Below are 24312 nucleotides of genomic sequence, written 5' to 3' on the forward strand. Positions count from 1 at the left end.
CTGAATATCTAAGTGATCGGACAGCCTAGGACTAGATTATGATTATTGTATAGCAATAGCAAGGAAAGTACAATATCCTATACTTTTATTAAAAAGAGCGCAAAAAAAGAATGCTGGGAGAGGTTCTTGCGCCGCTTCTTCTCTCTCAGAGCGCCATTTGTTTCCAAAGCGGTAGTAGTATCTAGTATATTAGAAATGACATCAAAAATAATTCTAAAGGAATCAATTTTGAGAAAATAAATGCCCTATATACCAGTTACTGGCAGCTGTCTTGAATGGTTTTGAAATAATTGGGTAAATACCAAACCATTTTTACACTAAGGTGAAAGTAATAATTGTCACTATATTTTACACTAAGTTCAAATCCTTCTGTACGGGTTGATTTTTACTCCATTAACGGTTCTAGTAAACAACAAACATTATTTTGATGATTATTGATTGGGCAACAAAAGTCGTAAACGCTTATTTAAGCATTATTATGAGAAACATTACAATTATAATGTTGAGGAATTCTAAATATAACATGTAAAAAGATATTCCAAGTTGTTTAAGTAGTTTGTCATGAAGCGAAGACACGTTTCATTGCAGATAAAATTAAAAACAGTAATAATAATCTTTTATTAACAACTTAATTGAAGCAACTTAGAATATAATTAATAATGAAACTGGAAGGTAAAGTTGTCTTAACACTTCTGTGTACTTAAATATTAATTATCGTTGTATAAATTCGGAAATAGAGATTGCAAACGAATTTCGTAAATTCTCCGAAATCCCAATTATTACAACAAAAGTCCTAAACTCTTCACCAAAAGCAGCACAGGATATGCTTAAATTACATGTCAGTACCAATATGTTCCATTGATTTGAAAAAGTATGTTAACGGTAGTGATATACTAAAAATCTTCAAATCAATAAACCTAAAAAAGAAAAAGGACCTATACAATGAATTCTCTTATGGTTCATGCATCCAATATACGATAAGTACCTAGTTTATATTTACAGTTTATTGTTTAGTATTTTTTATTGCTATTTAATATTATTTAAACATGATTCATATATTGGATGCAGTAACTTACAAACTAATTTGTTATGTATTATGTACAGCCATTGTAAAATACTTTATTTTATTGAAAAGCGTGGCCGTTGAGTTTCTTGTATGTTCTTCTCACGAGCTTTCCTTTATCCAAACATATGGTAGATTCAGAAATTTAAAAGAAATATTTATAGTGACGATTCAATAGGGTTTACTTATATATTTCATATGTCAAATATCGTTTATTTGACTTTGACGTTATGCGAGGCTTAAAACATTTTAGAATGCCTTTGCATTTGTCCTGCATACTTTGCATCATGCATGCATGAACACGCGTCACTGAATGTTTGATTCAGTAATAATTAAATTATTTCACGCTTTTGATTGTTTTTAAGGATTTTATCGAAAGTGTTTTCATGAATTAGAATATTAAAGCGTAGTAAATATATACCTACTCCTAGTAGTAAGTATTACTAGGTGAAAATGTAGGTATTATACTATTTTATTTGTTTTTATATTTAATTTGAACGCAATATTGACAGGACCAACCGAGCAACGGAGGCTGATCTCTTAGGCCGGCCACACAATACCGCACTGCGCGCAGTGGGTCACATACACGAACGAGCGCGAGCGCAGCGCCCCCTGCTGAAAACAGACGCCGATCATATCGATCAGCTCAATGTACATTTTGTATAATTTTATTTTTGTTCTTGTTACCCCAATGTAAAGTAATCAATATAGTATTAAATAATATTCCATACGTAAGTTTAATAACATGTATAGAGATTCCGGTATTTTTCACTCGTGTAAATATGTTTTTCTTTTGCCAATCAGAAGTATTATTGGACAATATAAAAGATATGACGGGGGACTTAAGTTTTTTTTTATGTTGTCGCTTTCCCATTTACCCCGTTTTGTGATTGTTTGTGCCCCAAACGGCTGTGTTTGGGCTTATAGATTGTTTTAGTTTAGTGTATCTCTGTCCTGTTTGTAACTACCAATTGTATGCCATATTCTGATACTAATGTACAAATGCGAATTTCTGTTTGTGTTCATTTTAAAATTAGCAATCAATTGTAGCAAATATTTCGTTTGTATTCTGTCTCTCTGTCTATGTAATTCTTAAATACCGCTCCCTGCTTTCTTCGCTTATAATAATTGTAAAAATAATTTTGAAAATGTGCACAAACAGCATCGTTATATAATTAAGTATTGCTGACGTAGATTAATGAAATATATGAAAGCAGAGGGAGTTACGTCGAATATCAATGCATTAATTTGTAATGTTGTCTTTTTATATAACTTCACAGAGATTGTCAGTTATAATTCTTATTTTCGGACTCTCTTAATCGTTATATATTTATGTATAATTAATTCAATACATCCTTGTCTGCGCCCATCTAATAGGTTATGTGTAGTTTGAATGATTGTCATATTGTGGTAATAAAACTCTTCACATAATGTAAATGTGCCTTAAACATATTTTTTCTCGTAATGTTCGATATAAAAATGATAATAAAGTGATTTCCAGCGTTTTACAAGTGGGCCCCATGCGGCTCCTTTGACAACTCCTTTCGATAGAAAAGTTCTATCGGTTATTAAAGATGAACCGCTTTGTATTGGTATATGCGGGTATTTCGATGTAACTTTCCCCAGTGTCGTTTGATTCCACAACACCAATATTGTCCCCGGGACCTAATGATGCCGTAATCTGTATGTATGTATAGTACGATGATATTTTGTATGTGTAGGCTAGCCTTAGTATGCTTACCAAATACCATCCGTTTGTTAAAAAAGGCTCGACGTGACTAGAATGAGTCAGACAAATATAAGCTACGGGCGGGGGCGAATATTGCGGGCGGACTTTTATCATTATTTTTGTATAATAAAAGATATAGTGAGATTCCGAATTTGAGAATTCCATAGTTTAAAACGAAGAAGAATAACAAAGATATGAAACAGCTTAGGCTGTAAACACACGAGCGACACGCTCAAGTCACGTCGAGCTTTACAGCGAGCTTCTTTGTACGTATTGGATTTTTATAAGTATTGTATTTTGTAAATTGGAAATATTTGCTGGGGTAAATGTTTCCAATTTACCCCATGGATGTAAATGTGTTTTGGGCTCGGCGCATACGCGATATATTGGTTTGCATATTTTTTAATCTTTTTCGAACCCCATCTTTGTAGTTTTTAATGCACTTCGACTTAGATGATAACGTTTTAAATCACATGGACCGAATGCTTGTTCCGGTACTATAAGAATAAAAAAATTACCTGTTAGTTGTTACTTAGACATGTTTAAAAAACAAATACATTTAACTTAAAAAGATTGTTACAAACATTTCCTACAAGTCACGTTTGCAGTATCGCGTTATATTATATGTAGGATATTATTCTATACATTATCTACTATTGGTATTCAACAAGATTGGAGAAAGAGTTTTGTTGAAAGGTTTTATCTTTTGCAAAACATAATTAAATATATGTAAAGTGGATAAAATCTTAACACTTTAAAAGTTACATTGCCAACTGGTTCGGTGAATTAAAGTATTGAATTATCTGTCGTTAATAAAAAACTCACGTGTGGATCGGGCCCTCGCTATAAAGGTGTGTGTACACGTTATTTACCTACAAAACTATCATTCCTATATAAATGTACTCGAAATATATTTTAGCTATTTATTGTATTTTGTATCGCATAATTTTTAAGCAGTTTTTGATGTATCTACAAACAGACACACACCTACACACACCTCAACCGCTTGCAGACGCTTAATTATAAATCAAGTATGTAATATTAGTTGGTATCTAATAAATGCCCTTGAAGTTGTGGAGTTGGTTTTATTTTATTCTAATACAATAACACAGCATGTGATATACTACTTTAATACTATTATACCTGTAGATATCTTGAAGGAATAGATGAACTTAATGACAAAAGTAATTGTAATAGTAGCATAACGAAATAAATAGAAAATAAGTGACATTTCTGTCATAGATTAAAGGATTGGTCTCCGCTGCGTCCAACTACATAGATACCGCAGACGTAGTCGCAGAGTGCGGCAAATTTAACTACGTCCAAATAGGTGAACTCGAACCAGCCTGGAACAATGTGTGACGTTGACGTGCCACATGTTCTGTTAATCTTTGCTTATAATTGAAACTAAAATGCCAGATTGCGTAGTAAAACTTTGAAAAATAATACTTACTACAAGAAATAAGAAAAGCATTTTCCTTACGATGACGTTTTTAATTATTCCATTGTAATTTTCTAAGACGTCAAAAAGTGTATTTTATACACCTAGATCCTTACAATAAATTTTTTTGATGTAACTATCTTTTTACACGCTTTATATTAGCTTCACTTGTATGTTTGTAACGGACTTTTTTAGACGCGATTTTGACCCACTTTAAACGACCAGATATCATTCAAACTTCGTAGATTTATCGAGGACCGACGACACTACACTAATTTGATAAGATTATTCCATTATTCAATTCGCAAAATAAGATTTTTGCCAATTTATATAATTTTTAGATAAATAAATCACTAATAAGCGCCACCTAGCAATTTATTGTAAACTACAAAGAAACCACGCGACATGTCAAGACAGTTCCACAAAATTATAGTATCTAATTCGTTTTCAAATGATTCTGTAATGATGAAGTAATGTTTTAATTTATGAAAAGATGGCGCTGTTTAAGTAATCTGTTTCCATTATAAATTATTAATGCGTGATTTAACTGAGCTGATTATTATAAGAGGTAGTTCGGTGATCTCCATAACTAAAACATTTTTATTCGCAAATATTAAAATATCTTCATTCAATCTAAAAAAATTAACTAAAAAAAGGAAAATAAATAATAGTTCAAAAAAGCGTTAGGTAGTTAGTTTTTTTAAAACTAATATTTATTGCGTCCCACTCAACTATGGATGACCTGCGTGCATTTCCACTTGTCTTGTATATGCTCAGGGCGAAAAAATTGTAATCGAAGGATGCGTTAGCGGTGAGAGCAGGTTTAGAGAAAGCCTTTGATCGAGTGTAGCACAAAGCTGCCTCATGAAGGCATTGCTATGTAGACGTCAAGACACACGCAAAACTTCTAGTAATGGCCCTGCCAGCTTGCGTCTGAAATAGACTATGCTATGCTATGCTATTTTTGTCGATTTCTACCTAACAAAACAAGTTTGTTTATTCACCGCTAACTCTAAAATTCTTTGTCGTATCCCCCTCTAAGAGATCACTTAGCATCGTCTACCGCATTTATCATGGAGTGGTCAGTTTTTCAGGTTGATACCAGCAACTGACACAAATAGAAATCCCCAACAGTGCGTCATAATTTCACCCGCATATGTTTTGACATCTCAGCTATTCTACAACCGGGTGTTTAGTGAGAATCTTTTTGGCTCGCACAACCACTTGGTGGAACCAATTCACGACTGCAGACTCCCCGAATTAAGTTTGCTTCACATTGTTGTGGAGCAAATTCCATTGTGAGTATTTCATAATACTAAGAAAAATCACAAAAAAAACTTGCCAGTAACTGTTACTGAAATAATCTCAGCACGTCAAGAAGAGAAATTTCATTGAAAAAGGTTACTTTTTTATCAGTCAAAACAAGGATGTGGTTTTGTATTTACAAGTTAGGCACAGAAATAAAACACGGATATCAACGTTACACTTTTATTACTTTTTTTTTATTTTATGTTTTATACCTCGATATTATATATAACAGTAGTTCCGCTATAATATTTACATAAAAGTTATCAATAGAAAGTTCTTACAATAAAATATGATTGAGTCTTATCAGCTAAATGGAATTGATTAATCGATATTGCGTAATAAGTAACGTGTTTTACTTTTCTGTCAATTGACTTGTCAATGTCCGCCAAAATATAATTAATATATAGCAATGGCCTTATAGCATAGCAAATCTTTATCGCATAGCAAACCCTTAACACTAGCTAAAAAAGACCAATATTAGCACAAAATCGTCACGTGTTCGAATGGTAAATTGTATATATAAGCTTCGAATATTTTTGTAATTTGTTAAAATATTATATTGTCTTAGTGAAATATTTTCTTGTACAATATGGACAAGTCCATTTACGGCCATTCCCAATATTCCGGTTGTGGCCTACTTGAGATAAAAAATCGTAACTATCGTTGACTTTTCTGTCCCAATAAACTTATCGACGGTAACTCACCTTATCCGTACACACTGTCTGTCAATGGGAAGACGTTTAGCTTACCAGCGATAGAAATTTGTATGGAAATTGCAATTCACGCGTCCCAATAAAAGGCGATAAGAATGACTTATCGGGTATATAGGGACAGCTTTAGATTATTGACAGCTAATTACTGACAGTACAAGGTAGTAATTTATCTCTATCTGTAGATAGTATATTGGGAACGGCCGTTACTAAATATATGTAATAAACAGAGCCTGGAGCGGGCTTTATTCAAAGTGTTACAACAGTAAATAATTTCCTGAAGAATTCTATTTAATTCGAAAGCTACTACACTTAGAAAAATACGGTAAAAATTTAGTTTACTTACGCATAATAACAACTGTCAATCAAATATAAATATATATTTAATAACAAATCGGCATATGTGTAATAAATACTAATAGTGGGTCAACTCCTTTATTCAGCTCTAAATACTTACAAAGCTGTCTCGCCGTCTAGTCCCTTAAAAAAAATACTAGGGCTGTCACACAACAACGGGGGTGACAGCCCTAGACTGATATCTGTGTGAACCATTTAATACTATACGTTCCGATAGCCGATATCTCGGTCCATGGAATCTTGCGACACGTCGACTTTGGACGTTAATGGCAGTGTCTGTCTACTAAGTAAACTAAACTATCATACTCCATTGTATCGGCTACAATTTCAAGATATGATATATTCACGATGATAGAAGTTTAGAATATATAATGAGCTATATGGAATGGCACTGATCGCAGCCGGGGGTTCTCATATTACCTCGCTTATGCTGTGCACTCCCCTGTGAACGTGGATGACTATAATGAATATATAATTCGCGACGAGCACAAAATATTCCGTGGTCAAACATACCAAAACCACTTGGAGTTTACACTTTACGATAACAGAGAAAAATTAAAACACGTTACTAACACTCCATACATTTATTTATATTACACAAAACAATAGTCATACTTTGTTCTACCTTATCGATGTGCGATTCTATTACTAATTAGTGTCAGAATATGCTGTGAGCGTATTAATATAATGCGTCGCAAACCTTCTGGAACAGACAGTCACAGCTACAATTTCCTATTTATTATTATTTCATACAATTACAAGGTTAAAACACAACTTTCTCGCTGTTTGTTTTGCACTGAATGAAGTAAAGCTTAAAGATACAATAAAAGTAATCTAAACAATTTTTTTAAGTTCAAAATTTTTAATGAAGGCATCATTGGACTTATTTACATTTTTGCAACACAATTGTATTCTAAATTAAAATAGAACATTGCGTTTATTATTTTATAAACAATAAAGACATAATATGAAGAATTTGCGATAAATTACCAGCGTGATTTGAATTGTGCACAGGAAGGTACGGACATAAATTACCTTAGATTAAGGATTGGTCTCCGCTGCGCTCCAACTAGATACCGCAGGAGTAATCGCGAAGTGCGCCAACTAATACTACGCCCAGGAGAAGCGAGCCAGTCTCGAACAATGTGTGACGTTGACGTGGTACGCCACATGTTCTGTTAAACTTTGCTAATAATTGAAAGTAAAATGATATCTCTATCTAATAATAATAGTAATTCACACTGTCTCGTTAGTTACGGTGGGGTGTGGGGAGTAACTTTACCATCGAGAATATGAGAATACTTACGAGGGGCACGTGAAACGTCATCATTTGTGACTGAAAACTCTGTATAGTTGAGACGTGAATTCTGCTGATAGGATATGAAGAGCTAATAGCACATGGTGCGTTACAAACCAAATTACATTTTAGAGTATTTCAATAATAAAAAAATGGATTAATTTTTTTGTTGATACCCGATACTACGTAAAAAAATGAATCCCTGTTGATACAACGTACAAGTGCAATCATAAGGTTATACATTTAACCTACAACTAGCAAAAGAAAAATTTCGAGCGAGATCATGCTGTCAGCCGCGATCAATAGCTGGCAGTCGATATCGTTAGCCTTTGACTGTTGTAAAGGCGAACGATTTCTGTGGACATTTAGCTAGAATGCTATGAATGAATATTTTTTATTTTTCAACCAGCGTCTCTGGAGATAAAACCGTTAAGTTACCGTCCGATGACATATCGTTCATAACTCTTAACATGGTTATAGGTGAATATAATTGTGGTGATAGGTAATGTTACAGTGAGGTTTGGTTTGAATTATTGTTCTCTTTTTACACCACAAACGGAACAAATCATATTGTTGCTATTGTACATGCTTGTATAAATCACTTATAATTTTGTTTATACAGCGTAGCGGTATATTGGCGACATTAAATAAGCACACAGCTAGAGCTATCGAACCTTAATCGTAACAAAATAATTATAAAATTTAAAGTAAATAATGGAAATTTTCAAAGAAACAAACTGTACTTATATTTAGGATACAAAATTTTAACCACCCTTACGTGTTGGCATAATACGACACGAAGCAGGTGTCAGTGCCTGCGTTTGTTCGCGGCTACTATCTTACAGCTTGTTCCGAAATCATATTATGGCACGACCGCTTATCCCAACCACTACGCCCGCCTGACTCGCGCGTGTTCCTCTCCCGCCTCCAGCGCTACACTACTCGCTCGAAATTTTGCCGATTTAAAATGCCTAAACGATCGACGATGAAGATCCCGGGTACCAAATAATGCAGGATTGCGAAATTTTACATCTCATGTCTAATAAGGCTGACGCCACCAAACCAGTATCCAATATATGACTACAAAAGTACGTGACCAAGCCGCTTGTAAGCGGGTAGGCAGTCTTGCTTCGGCAGACGAAGATTAAAGATTTTTTAAAGCGTAATTGAACCTAGTATAAACAAATTTTACTACAAAATTGTCCGCACTTTTTTGTTTAAGTCCTATTTGTCATTAAATATATAAATGTAAATTTGGTTATCATTCACCTGTACGTAAATATGTATATCTGTATCAATATACATTATCCCAAAATACCGGTTTTCCGAACACCCATTTACCCCAATTATTTTGGACAATCGACGCGGTACTGTATACGCAATGCAAAATGTATTTGGTCAGATAATAATCTCAACGCCTAGTTAACAATTTCTTCTGGCTAATGTGAATGTTTTTGTAACATTCCATATCTTATGTAACTAAAAGAGAAATTATTTTAAATATAATATACCTAACCCACTATGGAAATAGCTTTTCTGAGTAAAGAGGAAGAATATTAGCTACAATTTAGCTAGAAATTAATTATTAAATATCCCCAGGGAGGCCTTTTTAACTAAATAATAAAATGAGGGCATAAATCGTGCACAATATTTTTAGCTATATAACGCTGGCAGCGAAAGTTGACCACTACACAAGTTTACTTCTTTATTATTTACAAAAACAAAAACTACAGTTATAGAGCTCAGAATATAGGTCGGTGTAGTCAGAAAATGAACGAGTGGCTGCTATCGTCACGCATTGTCATAGTGAATGTTTCAGCTGGGTTCATATCACAAGATTACCTGTTCGTTTTATGTTTACTGCTGCTACAACTAACAAATATAATATACACGTTTCTTTTATAATTACCAAAAAAACTACTGAACATAATTAGGAGAAAAAAACAACGTCAAAAATTAAGCCACGAAAATAGCAAATCATTGATCATCAAAGTTCGTTTAGTTAACTATTTTATTCATAAATCGTTAATTCCTCGCCCCGCATAACTCAATCGGCGCCACCGGTCGGACTCTATAGTCCGACACGGACACACACGCACGGGGTGCCAAACGGTGGCGGGGTCGCGGTACTAAACATGTCAGCGGGTAGCGACTGGTGTTGCGGGGAAGGTGATTGAACTATTGATGTATATATGAGGGCCCAATATACCATAATTTATACTAGTGGGAGACATAACATCTTATCTCAAAGTGACGAGCAAAATCGCCACGCCACTCAGATTATTCAGTTTTTTCAAGAATCCTGTGCGGCACTGCGTTGTAGAGAAGAGCAGAAGTTATCACTTCCCAGGACATCTGGGTAGTCTCGTCACTTCTTACATTAAAATAATACAAGCTTATACTAATGAGAGAAAGATACGTAATGAAATATTATTTGATATTCGAACATCATTAAATATATATCACTAGCATCAGATTTTACCGAATTAAGGACAATGTTTGTCATACACCTATTATTACCGAAGATATTTGCTAAAATAGCTTTAATACAACATCATTCACGCCGAGATCGTGGCGCTTGCAACTGCGTCAAAATATCGGGCAGCTCAATCATGGAATCAATAATAAAAAATATAGCCTAGAAATATGTTTTGATACATAAAAAGCACCCAGCACTAGATGATTGTGCATTTGTTATTGTATTTTTGTGTTTGTTCTATCAATTTACATAAAGAATTGCAATATTTTCCTTGAAATGTTCTCATTTATCTCTAGGATTCCTGATGAGCAGATTAAATGATTATCACATGTGTGGCTCACAAACCAAACATATACTTACGTGATGTCCACCTTCAAATGTATTATTTCTATTTCACCTGCAACAGATAAAACAGGAAATCATTTGCTATGAACATAAGGATGGACATCAAATAGGCTTACCACACGATATTTGGAATTTCTTTGTATTTGGACATGGCACTTACCAAATTAGTTTCTATGTTTTATCACCTTACCATATTATATTTAATAATTCTGGATGTAACACCATCAATTATATAAATTTGAAAGGTGTAACATCAACTATTTAAGTGACAGTCATAAAGACAAACAAATAGATGGACAATGAAGTTATCATATTAGGGTTGTTTGAGGTACAGAACAGTTAACTTAATAAATTATTATATTACTAAGTAATAGTAAAGCAGAATGGGTCTCAGTTAATCAAACCTGTGCATATTCTGCTGTGTAGATACTGAAGACCTCAAACACATACTTCTGGAATGTGAGGTCATTGTTTGAATGTGGCTGGGGTGTCTGAGTACCTTTACTCAATACAGAGGATGTGCCCTGCCTAAACCCTCTGAGGATTCTACGCCTCTTAAAAGTAATAAGGATAAAATTTAAAGCTCGGCAGAGTATGGGCACACATTCCTTAGCCAAAAGCCTCAATTTTCCACATCTTTTTTTGTAGATTTAGGGAGTTGAAGGCAGGCCCGCTAGCGCAAGTAGTAATAGATCCTAGGATATGTATTTTAAATGCCTAGATCATAATAAAAAATAAAAGGTAATCATAAATGTCCCTTACCAGAGTATTTTGTATGAAACACACACTGCACATACAGTAAGTAATTAAGTATTATACACATTATTTATTCAAGTCACTACACTTTCACATAAAATCACAAAGTTTCACATAGTTCAAACGCGTTTACGTTAGGGCCAGGCCTCATTCTACTACGTACAAGCGATGGTGTTCGAGGTTGACGGCGGCTGGTCACTTGCTACTTTCTCGGCCGACTTCCCTTCCTCTTGTGGATGGTTGGCTGCGCCATTCGATACATCGTACATGGGGGATGAGTTTGAGTCGTCATTGTACGATATCATACTCACTTCGTCATTCTGGAAAGAAAAATAAGTGATTACCAGCAGAGGATGCCGGCTAAAGTATGGGTACCACAACGGCGCCTTTTTCTGCCGTGAGCAGTAATGTGTAAGCATTATTGTGTTTTGGTCTGAAGGGCGCCGTAGATAGTGAAACTACTGGGCAAATGAGACTTAACATCAGCGCAAATGCAGTACCACTCAGAATATTTGGGTTTTTCAATCATCCTGAGCGGAACTGCATTGTTATGGGCAGGGCGTATCAATTACTATCAGCTGAACGTCCTGCTTGTCAATTCAGTCCCCGCCGACCACGTGCCAACGTGTTGAGTTTGCTTTTAGATATAAAATCTCCAAGTTGTTGATATGATGTCCACTGGTGGTGAAACTCAGCTGCAATATTAATGCAAATATTTCTTAACATACTGACATTTTTTTATAGGTACAGGAAAATCTTATGGATTTGCGTCACCGAAATGTTCATGGCTGGCGCATGAGATAATAAATAATTAAAAAAATATAAATATATATAGTTACACACTTATTGGATGGGTGTAATCTCGTGAGTTCACTCACCAAAATGCTTATAGCAGTATATCTGTAGCTATACAGCTGCCATATTGTGCAATATCAGTGCTGTGTATATCTTATAAATTAAATTGAATGGATTTACTGAAAAGTTCTATGAGTATATATACTGTGTATTGTAGTTTTTGTTTGATTAATATATTATTTTGAATAGTTTTGAACATCAATTGAAATTAGTCACTTAATTATTTATAAACATTATGAAATTTTAAAATGAATACTTAATGTTCTAAGTTTTAATTTCTATGTGCAGTCTCTACAACTGCCAATTTAATATATTTTTTTAATATACTCACGCTGCTCTCGGAGAGTCTCTTGGTCTTTTTGACCGGCGCGGGTGTCGTGTTGCTGTCCTGTTTCCTCTTGGCGCCGGACGTAGTTCGCTCCCGCTTCAACAAAGATGGCGACAGATATTGGTGTAACTGCTTGCGACGAACGTGTCGGGCCTGCAAATAATAGCTTGCTGAATAATTGTTTTGTTCGTGAATAACGTGCTCTGTTTTCAATGTCCTTTAGAGCTAAATTTCACCGGTACACCACGGTCGCGTAACCAGTCGCCGCTACCAACAAAATATCAGCTCTATAGAGAGTTACTAACCTATATCTGCGGCGCCTATTTCTGCCGTGAACCATTAATGTGTAAACATTACTGTGTTTCGGTCTGAAGGGCGCTGTAGCTAGTGAAATTGCTGGGCAAATGGGACTTAACATCTTATGAGGCCTTTGCCAATCGGCACGCCGAACTAAGAGATATTTTATTCATTAAGATTATATTAAAATGTCTTTCTTATTATTCTTAATACTTAAACAACATACCTCAATTGTCATACCCTCTCGCAGCATGTTGGTGATCTCAGCCTGATAGTGCACCACTTTAGTGAACGAAAGTATGTCGTATGTGAGATTGACATTCACATTGGTCTTGTCGAACACCAGTCCTATGAACCACATCGAGCACACATTCGGTAACACTTCATCCTGAAACATCAACAAGGCAGACTTGCATCACAGAAACATCACGATTATAGCTAATGTAATTTGCTTTTAAAATATTTTTAAATAAGGAACAAATATGATTGATAAGTTACCTACCATTAGTGAACGCATTTATAAGTCAACAATGACAAAGAATTATCTCACAACTGCGTGTACTTTCATCATTGCTAAATTTCCATTAATTCACATTTTTATTTATAAATCGCCCCACGCTAACTACCTGCTACCAAACTAGTAGTTATGTTCATAACGTACCCCCTTATTCATGATGGTCCTCTAACTTTAAACAGCCGCTAAGGAGTGTTTTTTCTCATTCTGACTTAGGTCAATAGAAGAAGACAGAGTGCGAATTAGCAATGCATTAAGGTAGCAGTCTATTAAGAATAAGGGGGTAAGTATTTGTCTAAAGTTTAATAATATGTAATATTTCTCTTATTTTCCACTACATAGCTTGACATTTTTTCGTAATTAATACTAGTGTTAACATGTAACAGATGTTCCATCACTGAATATAATAAATTGACTCTGTGGCCGTTATGCCAGAACGATTCTCAGTCCTATCTTATTCCAGAAAATGTTCAAAACAAAAATATTAATTACGTTATTCAAAGGAATAGATACAAAACGATTGTGTTGTAAAGATTACTATAACATAAATTACTTTCTTAATGATACCACAGATTGAGAAAGGAGCGACCGCCAAAATAATAAGTTTAATTGTACAATATTACTTTGTAAACATATTTTTTAGATGAAAAAAAAATCCCGCTGAGTTTGTTGCGCCCATTCTTCTCAGGTCTGAGACATTTTTGGAATGGGTGGTAGTTTTCGGCTTTCAATAATTGAAGTCACATCCTATTTTGAATAAAAATATTTGAATTTGAGTCATGTAAACAGGGACTTAGACTTTTAGATTTTCATAATAAAAAAAACTTCGTAGAAAGTGAATAAAATATGAAATTAAAAAAATTAAGGGTCACGAATCGAAAAAAAACTATCCCATCTCTAAGTTGGATCAAACTGGTGCAAAATTTTATTAAAATCGGTTCATGAGTTTAGGAGTTCATCGCGGACAAACAACGTGACACTTATTTTTCTAAGGGCAGCAGTAAATTTAAATTACAACAAGTAATGAACAGCCGCTCAACATCAGTCATTGTCCAATTGGCGTACAGGACTACGACATATTCTGGGTTACCTACTAGAAGTGACTACTACCTGAGTCGAGCGGCGAGATAAGTCTGAAGAGAATGTGAGCCTTTCGATTATCGACAGTACCAAATGGACTTACATTTTCGTTTTTCTTTTCTTCTGTTTCAGTCTCAGAGTCAGTCGGCACGGAAGTTCCTGAAAAAACTTGACTTATTATAATTTGAGCGACACATACATTATATACAGTGTGTTATTATAACTGGAACATTACGGAGAAATCCTAATTTAGAAGACATATAGAGGAACTGTCGTCCTAGGAACGATTTGCTCTTTTTTTGTGTAAACATTCTGGCATATTTATTTTTTTGAGCAAGCGTGAGTTGATTAAAATTTATTTTAATTCCAACTTGTGTGGATCATTTCATTTTATCGGAAGAAATAAATTAAGCAGCAGAAATAAGTCAAATTTAATAAAAAAGAAACATTCTCATACAAAGCCTAAGATTACAACTATAATAATTATTATACCTTAATTTAATATTTACAAAATTGTTCTTAGGTGACTTTAATCTAGGATATATCGAGTGGAAATATGATGATAGCAGCTCCTCCCATTTGCGACGACTTAATTATACTTGTAATCAACCCTTAGGCCCAGAACACACGGTGAAACGCAAATGCAACGAAACTGCAACTACTAGTTACTTTTGAGTTGCATTTAAGTTTCTGCCATAGATTCCTTAAAGAGACCACACATGACGCGACCAGTTTGAAACCGGTTTGAAACGCGGTGTAAATCAGTCGCATTGAAACCGGCGTGCAGGAAACTCGCGTTGCGTTTCATAATTTTTTTGTCTTGGCGTATTTTTTACAAAATGGCTGACGACGAACAAAACAACATTAAACTTGTTTTAGAAGTGCAAATATGTCCTTGCTTGTATAATATCACACAATAAAGCTACTCTCGCAAGACTGAGACTGATGAAGCATTCTATCAGTTTCTTGTAATTCTTTGGCAGCCACAAACATACGACAGTTGATATTCTTCTCAATGAAGGGATGTATCCACATAGTTCTCTTTTTGCGCCTTCTTCTTTGTTTAAGATACAAATACATAACCACAATTTCTTCGTCACTTGAAGAACTCATTATGCACAGGTATTTCTCAACGAAAACTGAAATGATAGTGGTTGCAGCGTGTGCGGAAAATGGTTGAAAGTGGTTTCAAATCAACAATTTCAAAAGGGTTTTGTTGCATTTGCGTTTCACTGTGTGTTCTGGGCCTTATGTGAGTGACAAATAAAACAACTTTAACAGAGTGACGAGGTACCCGGGTACCTTCATACAGCTTATACGTATTGTAATCAATCAAGATGTGCTTTTACGTTACACATACTTTGATTATCAAAGCGGACGATGGATGGAGCGCGGACAATGGTTGCGAGCAAGAAACACTGAATCGATTCTTTGCACATCGTGCTTGATATTGACACTTGACTGTATACTTATGATTGTTTGTGTTGATCACATGTTCGAGGATATTATTAATTACACAGAATTACTAGCGATATATTAAGGTGAGTTTGTTGCTTCTTATAATGAACATGATTCTATTCCTTTGGTTGAGGAGGGTGGAATGGAAATGTCGGATGGTGAGACAGAAGCAAAAGTTGAAAATGAGATTAACTCTTAGTACCCGATGCGAGTTTTGAATGGGAATAGTTTGAAAATACACTTATTGCAAAAGATGGAATACGGCTGCAGTCTGATCTACTTCCCAGACCACAAATTAGTAGTCGAAACATGATTGGTCATGGGGGCGGGGCTGCATCTTACAGTCCACTTTACAATCAATTTGATAATGATGTAACGCGCCCTGAACATTTGTTAGCTGATACAGCAGCTATACGAGATATTTGGCCTATGTTCGTTTCAAATTTGAATCTACGAGCCTCTTGATATATCGTGTATACACCTTACCAGGTGTGACATCAAAATTACATATGAGATCTGCAATGCAGGACGTGATTGGTCAAGAACTGAGGCTGTCGGTTTCTTCTAGATACTTCGATCTACAACTTCTTATACTAGCCTAGACTTCTGTCAGACTAGACGAGATTCTACAGGGCGTGTTCAGTCGTCAGAGATTGCTACATACGCACATAACTCAAACACAAGCACAGAAAACACGAAAAGCTTGCACTAACTGCAGAAAACCAGCTTATGATGTACATGCAGTAACTTGTCAAACATGTAACACACACACACTTCGAGATCTGTGTTAATTCCTGTATAATCATACAAAAATAGAAAGAGGTACCCGGGTACCTTGTCACTCTATTGTGAGTTCAAAATATGTTTTGGTTTACACAAAATATTGTAAATAGTTAACTGCGTCAAAACATAAAAAATATATAATTTATAAATAGTTAAGAGCTCTCAGAAAATCACACCTACCTGCAGGTCCTAAAAAATACTTTTCTATAGATTTTGAAAAGCTAAAGGTACCTGCTCACTCACACAAGGATTAAGGATACCGTTTAATCGATTTTATGTCCTTATACAAGTTGGTTAGTTAGTAGTTAGTAGCAAACTCAATTCTGACCATCCAGCATTAGATGTTAATATAGACACGAAAATATCATATTCGTATTCTATAAACAAAAAAGTTGCCACTTATGATTTTAGAAAGGCAAACTATTCTTTAGTAGTAATTGCAGACTTGAAAAGAATTAATTGGTTATCAGAGCTTACCTATTAAAGATTATGTCAATCTTGCCATTGCAAAATTTTATAAAATGCTTATTCCATCATGTCTACATAAATAAATTAATAATTACCTAAACTTAAAATGCGTAACCTTACAATATCCATTGTGGTTCATACGTGATTCATTAAAAATAATAGTTGAAAGCGAGTTCGTAAAAAGTATAAAACATATAAAATCCTAGGGATAAGGTAGAATTAAACGAAAGACGTATAACAGACACCTACACTCCCAATTGTCTATTAAAAGGTCGTTAAGAAATGCCCGAGCGGCGATGTATGCATTACTCATACAGCACATTAAAACATTCATTAAAAATAACACCTTATTTAGTGGCAGTAATGTTCAATGTCTATTGTATCACGATAGCACTACGTCACGCGCGAGACGGACACGAACACGAGGCGAGGTGCGTGTCTGTGAGTGTATTGTTTATTGTACGCCAATAAAATAAACAGGTCGGTTCTATGGTTGCCTCTTGGTCTTTCAATTACATATAGTGCTATATGTTACACATAAACCTTTCTTTTTCTTTCGGAAGAATCCAACAACAACTAGTACTACTACACCAGGGGCGTGCACTGGTTTTCTAGTAAGCTAGGCACTGTGGATCTAATTAGTCGCTGCTTACCGTAGGTATTTAGTATCAAGCGTTAGGAAAATAGAAGTTTGATTATGAAATATTGGATAATTTAACTAAATTAACTTTAACAGTAGTGCTATATTTATTTAGGTTCATAATGAGGTAGGCACAGCTTAATTGCCTTTTTAATATGCACGCCCCCGTACTACACGCAGAATTCATGCGTCATACACGTCCTGTACTGTAAATAGTAATTAAAAATAACTACATTTAAAAAAAACCGACTTCAAAAACTGAAAAGTATCAAATAACTAAAAATTTAATTTAATACACCTCTTATGCAAATGTTTACCTTTAATATTAATAAAATACTATTATTTGTATCTGCTACTACCTATTGATAAGTAAAATAAAACTTATAAGCAGCTGTAATTATTTAGGTTGTCTGGTCACTCGAGTCTGTCCGCTTGGTTATAGCGGAAGCTTTACCTTTATTACATTTGGCTTGGCACCGACTTTAAAGTTATCAATATGTAGCACATACAAATAATAGAATTTTATTAATATTAAAGGTAAAGGTTTGCATAAGAGGTGTATTAAATTAAATTTTTAGTTATTTGATACTTTTCAGTTTTTTAAGTCGGTTTTTATAAATGTAGTTTATTTTTTATTTTTTACGTTTTAGTGTCAGTTAATAATAATATATAATCAACCTGAATGAAAACTCCAAAAAAAGCCGTACACAGAAAACAATTATGTCATCCAGGTAGACAAAAATTTTCATATAAATGTTCAAAAAGTGAAAACTACTGGGCCAAACTATGTAAAATTTTTATGGGACTAATTGGCATTTCGCATGGAACGAAAGAATAATTACGTAAATCGGATCATAAATCTCAGAGTAATCAGCGTACATACTTTATTTACTTTAACTTTTAGCTTTAACTTTATTTTGAAGTCGGTTTATAAAATAGAAACCTGGTGGTAAGGCCAGCGGTTGTCCGTCGTTGGTGTGCAGCGGCACGGAGTTGTAGCACTCGGGGTTGACGTGCGCTATGGTGATGTGCTGGTTCCTCTCCAGGGTCGCTGCGGAACACACGCACTCTTAACAACACTATTACTTCGCTTAAGAACTGCCTTCTGTATGGCGTGAGTAGTAGGGATTCGCCGGTTCTGGCTCACAGTAGTAGTGGGGATGAGCCGGTTCTGCCTCCCCGGTTCTGGCTCACTTGTTCGTGATGCCTACTAAAAAAAAAAAAAAGAAGTTTGGTGTCAAACTGGGGGTTTTGATGTATTTCCGAGCGATTGCGCTGATCCGTTTTTCGATATCTCTTATAGTTTCAAAGTTAGCTTTTTAAGTTAAACATATCCATACTCATTACTAATCAGTGGTAATTAACCTAATGATTGGTGAGCGACTCAATGTCGATTCTTTGAAAGTGATAGATGTAATTAGTAAATTACCTCTCACATTCATTACTACGATTAAAACGACAGTTGTGTGCTGTGTTTATTATTAAGTTAACAGATGATATAAATAAAGTATATAATAAAACATCGTTGCAGATTGTGTCATTTTAAAAATATTCGATGAAATCATTCAAACTCTTCTTATTAAACTTAAAGTATAGATGCATTAAACAGTACTCGCAACACATGCTGCGGTAAATAAATTCTTTACTCTTGTAGTATTGTGGATATACATTCTGCAATTGCTTTGTAAAAACCTCAGCTGGAATCCCTGAGCTGGACGATCATATGAATTGAAGTATTGTCCAATACCCTGCTCGCCAATGTGTGTTGCAACCCAGTGAGAGCCTGGCTTATTTTCACTATCTACATCGCTGACAATATAACAGGGCGTTACAACGTATATCGACAATCGATTTGCTGCGTAAACATTATTTTGAATACTGAGATCAATTTTCTTCAAATAATTCTGTATCTCGATTGTATTCATATTACCCTAGAATAATGTATTTAAAAGTTATTGGATTACAACTTACAATAAAACAAAACATCACTATAAGTACTTACATATTTAATTTCAAAACTATAAGGCAATATAGTAGTAAGTTTAACTAAAACTAATACACACCCTTACAAACAATCAAACATAAACATAACTGCGGTAATCTACTGAAATATTATGATTTTTATCAATTTTATTGTATAAGAGCTTATTCAAAACGAACTTTGATTTATGAAATATGTAACTTGAGTTAAGTGATAAAGTTCATTGTCATTTTCTTAATGTAACAAATTTTGAGATAAATACAATACACTTTAGTTTCTGTGATTACTTCATTTCGCGAATATATCAACAATTCGACCATCAGATTTCCTCATCGGGTCATTAATTATTTTTAGTATTAGTTTAAGATTTTTCTTCCGCCAAACAAATTATAGAGATCAGGTTGTTATATCTTGAAACTAATTGACATTGTTGAGATTGTATAAAGGTTGCATTTCATCAAAGCATCAGGTGATTTAGATACAATTTGTGTCACTGACGTCATTCAAAAATATTATAAAATTATTTACGAAAACTGATTTTCCACACCCACACACAATGCACCCTCTACTACAAAAAGGTTTCATATAATATAATGATACGATTTATTGTTAAACTACCATTTATTGATTATCTTTAAATAGAACAATTTATAAGTAAAACAATATACAGTACCTACATCATAACTTACTCCACAAGTTATATATCTAAATAAAAGATGTATCTACCCTCATTCTTTTCAAAAAAAATAATTCAAACTTAAAAGTTATAAAACATTTATTTTATTTTATGATGACTCCAAGCTAAGGTATCAGTATAATTTGCTTAAATATACCGTTTGGTATGACAAACTAGATTTATTTATTCGTTGAGTTAAAATATTATGCTTTATTGACTTAAGTCTATACATTGAACAATATTCATTCTTATTTTTAAATATGCAATATTCATTTTCATATACTTACTTAGTAACACTTATAAAATTTGGAGTTGCTTTTTCCCGCAACATCTTACGCATATATTTAGATCTAAGTCCTAGGAATTCATGCCTACATTTTTTCCATTGAGTTTAGACAAACTTGTCAAATATTTGAAGGAAGAACAATTTAAGACTAAATTTTCCAAATAATAATATTTTTTGACGTCTTAGAAAAAAAGAATTTATCCATATGAATTTATAACACCACACGATTGCTTAAAACTTTCAGCACTCCATGATCGTGATAGATTTTACAATACATTTACCGACACACATATTTCCGATGAAGATTATAAGTTAGATAATTCAGATTTATATTTTAAAATCAATGTTTCACTTTAAACAAAATATGTATTTGAACATTTCCGAGCTCTATATTTACAGACATAATATGGTCTAGATCCAGCACATCATTATACAGCGCCTGGATTAAGTTTGGGTGCTATGTTAAAATGCACAAAAAATAAATTAGAATTACTTTAGGGCTTTGCACAAATAGCTTTTATTGGATCGGGTATTTGAGACTGTATATCTCAATGTAGGAATCGTTATGAAAAAGCTAATTTAAACAAATAAGTATAGGTTACAATATTATAAAACGAAACCACTGAAATATTTGCATGTCTCTCAATACGAAACATGTGCCTACTCTTAAATTTGTAACGACTTTACTTGTGAATATTTCTGGCAAATAAAGAACTTTGACTTTGACTATGCGAGAACAGGACAAAGAAAAACGAAAGTCGTTTATAACTTTAACTTATTTTGATGCTAATAACCTTTACTGATGGGCTATATCTCCATTCCTTCCTACAGAAGGTTTTGAATGGGTAGATGTCCCTACAAATTTTGATGTTCCGGATGATTTTGAATTTGGTTTTATTTTGGAAATAGACCAAGAATTTTCAATTGAACTGCATGATTTACATTCTGACCTATCCTTATGCCCCGAGAATATAAAATGTAAGTATTGATGATACAAAAAGCATAAAATTTGTTCCAAACCTTCGTAATAAAAATACATATGTCATTTACTTCAGAAATTTAAAGCAATGTCTCACACACACACACACACACACACAAAACAAAATATTCATAGAATTTTAAAATTTAAACAAAGCTCATTGTTAAAATATTACATAGATTTAAATACAAACATGCATAAACAAGTTACCTACATCTGGTTTCGAAAAGATTTTTTATAAATTAATGAATAACTCAATGTAGGTATTAAAGAACAATGGACAATATTGAAAAAAGAGTAACTATAAAATTGTACACATTTAATTGCCAAGATAGAATTCCATAGTTTATCTATTTTAAAATGAAAATTTGGTTGCAGTTCAATTACGAAAAACTAAATTGTTCTTCAATAAACCTATTTAGTTGGGATTTTATATATTGAAAATTTGTAAAACGCTAATGCGATGACTTTCACTAGTTAAATAAGTTTCGAAATAAAGTAAAATTATTGTACACTGATACTGATAGTTTAATATATAAAAATTTTACACAGATATAAAACCTGGTTTACATTTGCGTTTCAAAACCTCTGACGGCAGAAAAAAATTTTTTGCTACCCAAAAGTCAATCTTTTGGGTAGCAAAAAAATAAAGAAGAATAAGAAAATAAGAATGAATATTGTTCAATGCATAGATTTAAGTCAATAAAGCATAATATTTTCACTCAACGAATAAATAAATCTAGTTTGTCATACCAAACGGTATATCTGAGCAAATTATATTCATAGCTTAGCTTGGAGTCATCATAAAATAAAATAAATATTATATAAGTTTTAAGGTTGAATTTTTTTTTTTGAAAAGAATAGATTAGATATAAAACTTGTGGAGTAAGTTATGATGTAGGTACTGTATATTGTTTTATTGTCTCATTATAAAAAATTCATAGATTTTTAAAATTCAAACAAAGCGCATGGTTACAAAATTACATAGATTTAAATACAAACATGCATAAACAAGCTGCCTACATCTGATTTCGAAAAGATTTTTGTAAATTAATGAATACCTCGAATATTTAAATAACAATGGAAAATATTGAAAAAAGAGTAAATGTAAAATTGCACTGTATGATTTAATTGCCAAGATAGAATTCCATAGTTTATCTATTTTAAAATGAAAATTGGTTGCAGTTTAATTACAAAAGACTAAATTGTTCCTCAATAAACATATTTATTTGGTATATTGGATATTTCTAAAACTCTAATACGATGACTTTTACTATAACTATATGATAAATAAGTTTCGAAATATATTAAAATTATTGTACACTGATACTTATACTTTAATATATAAATTTTTAAAGAGATATTAAACCTGATTTACATTTGCGTTTCGAAACATCTGACAATGCAGAAAAAATATTTTGTTATCTAAAACTCAATAATAAGAAGTTAGGCTGTTTTAAAGATGGAACAAAGTTAACATATTTAATGAATTCCTAGGACTTAGATCTAAATATATGCGTAAGATGTTGCGGGAAAAAGCAACTCCAAATTTTATAAGTGTTACTAAGTAAGTATATGAAAATGAATATTGCATATTTAAAAATAAGAATGAATATTGTTCAATGTATAGACTTAAGTCAATAAAGCATAATATTTTAACTCAACGAATAAATAAATCTAGTTTGTCATACCAAACGGTATATTTAAGCAAATTATACTGATACCTTAGCTTGGAGTCATCATAAAATAAAATAAATGTTTTATAACTTTTAAGTTTGAATTATTTTTTTTGAAAAGAATGAGGGTAGATACATCTTTTATTTAGATATATAACTTGTGGAGTAAGTTATGATGTAGGTACTGTATATTGTTTTACTTATAAATTGTTCTATTTAAAGATAATCAATAAATGGTAGTTTAACAATAAATCGTATCATTATATTATATGAAACCTTTTTGTAGTAGAGGGTGCATTGTGTGTGGGTGTGGAAAATCAGTTTTCGTAAATAATTTTATAATATTTTTGAATGACGTCAGTGACACAAATTGTATCTAAATCACCTGATGCTTTGATGAAATGCAACCTTTATACAATCTCAACAATGTCAATTAGTTTCAAGATATAACAACCTGATCTCTATAATTTGTTTGGCGGAAGAAAAATCTTAAACTAATACTAAAAATAATTAATGACCCGATGAGGAAATCTGATGGTCGAATTGTTGATATATTCGCGAAATGAAGTAATCACAGAAACTAAAGTGTATTGTATTTATCTCAAAATTTGTTACATTAAGAAAATGACAATGAACTTTATCACTTAACTCAAGTTACATATTTCATAAATCAAAGTTCGTTTTGAATAAGCTCTTATACAATAAAATTGATAAAAATCATAATATTTCAGTAGATTACCGCAGTTATGTTTATGTTTGATTGTTTGTAAGGGTGTGTATTAGTTTTAGTTAAACTTACTACTATA

General features: G+C 33.2%; 2 protein-coding genes across 5 annotated transcripts in view; one reads left to right on the top strand and one right to left on the bottom strand.

Moving 5' to 3' along the window:
- LOC126972143 (rho guanine nucleotide exchange factor 12) overlaps positions 1 to 3867 on the top strand; it is a 284774-nt gene extending 280907 nt beyond the window's left edge. For all 4 annotated transcript variants that reach the window (XM_050818729.1, XM_050818747.1, XM_050818757.1 and 1 more), the window contains one exon: positions 1576 to 3867. In XM_050818729.1, coding sequence (XP_050674686.1) covers positions 1576 to 1599 — 24 coding nt within the window. In that variant the 3' untranslated portion in view covers positions 1600 to 3867. The remainder of the gene's footprint in view (positions 1 to 1575) is intronic.
- Positions 3868 to 5707: 1840 nt separating this feature from the next.
- The window catches only part of LOC126972295 (poly(A) polymerase type 3), a 35487-nt gene continuing 16882 nt past the window's right edge, over positions 5708 to 24312 (bottom strand). Inside the window, exons 10-15 of the mRNA XM_050818949.1 lie at positions 18852 to 18959; positions 14663 to 14718; positions 13192 to 13353; positions 12672 to 12821; positions 11492 to 11805; positions 5708 to 10781 (exon numbers count right to left, since the gene is read on the bottom strand). Coding sequence (XP_050674906.1) covers positions 11641 to 11805; positions 12672 to 12821; positions 13192 to 13353; positions 14663 to 14718; positions 18852 to 18959 — 641 coding nt within the window. The 3' untranslated portion in view covers positions 5708 to 10781; positions 11492 to 11640. The remainder of the gene's footprint in view (positions 10782 to 11491; positions 11806 to 12671; positions 12822 to 13191; positions 13354 to 14662; positions 14719 to 18851; positions 18960 to 24312) is intronic.

Source organism: Leptidea sinapis, chromosome 2, assembly GCF_905404315.1.
Source record: "Leptidea sinapis chromosome 2, ilLepSina1.1, whole genome shotgun sequence".
In the NCBI taxonomy this organism is placed as follows: domain Eukaryota; kingdom Metazoa; phylum Arthropoda; class Insecta; order Lepidoptera; family Pieridae; genus Leptidea; species Leptidea sinapis.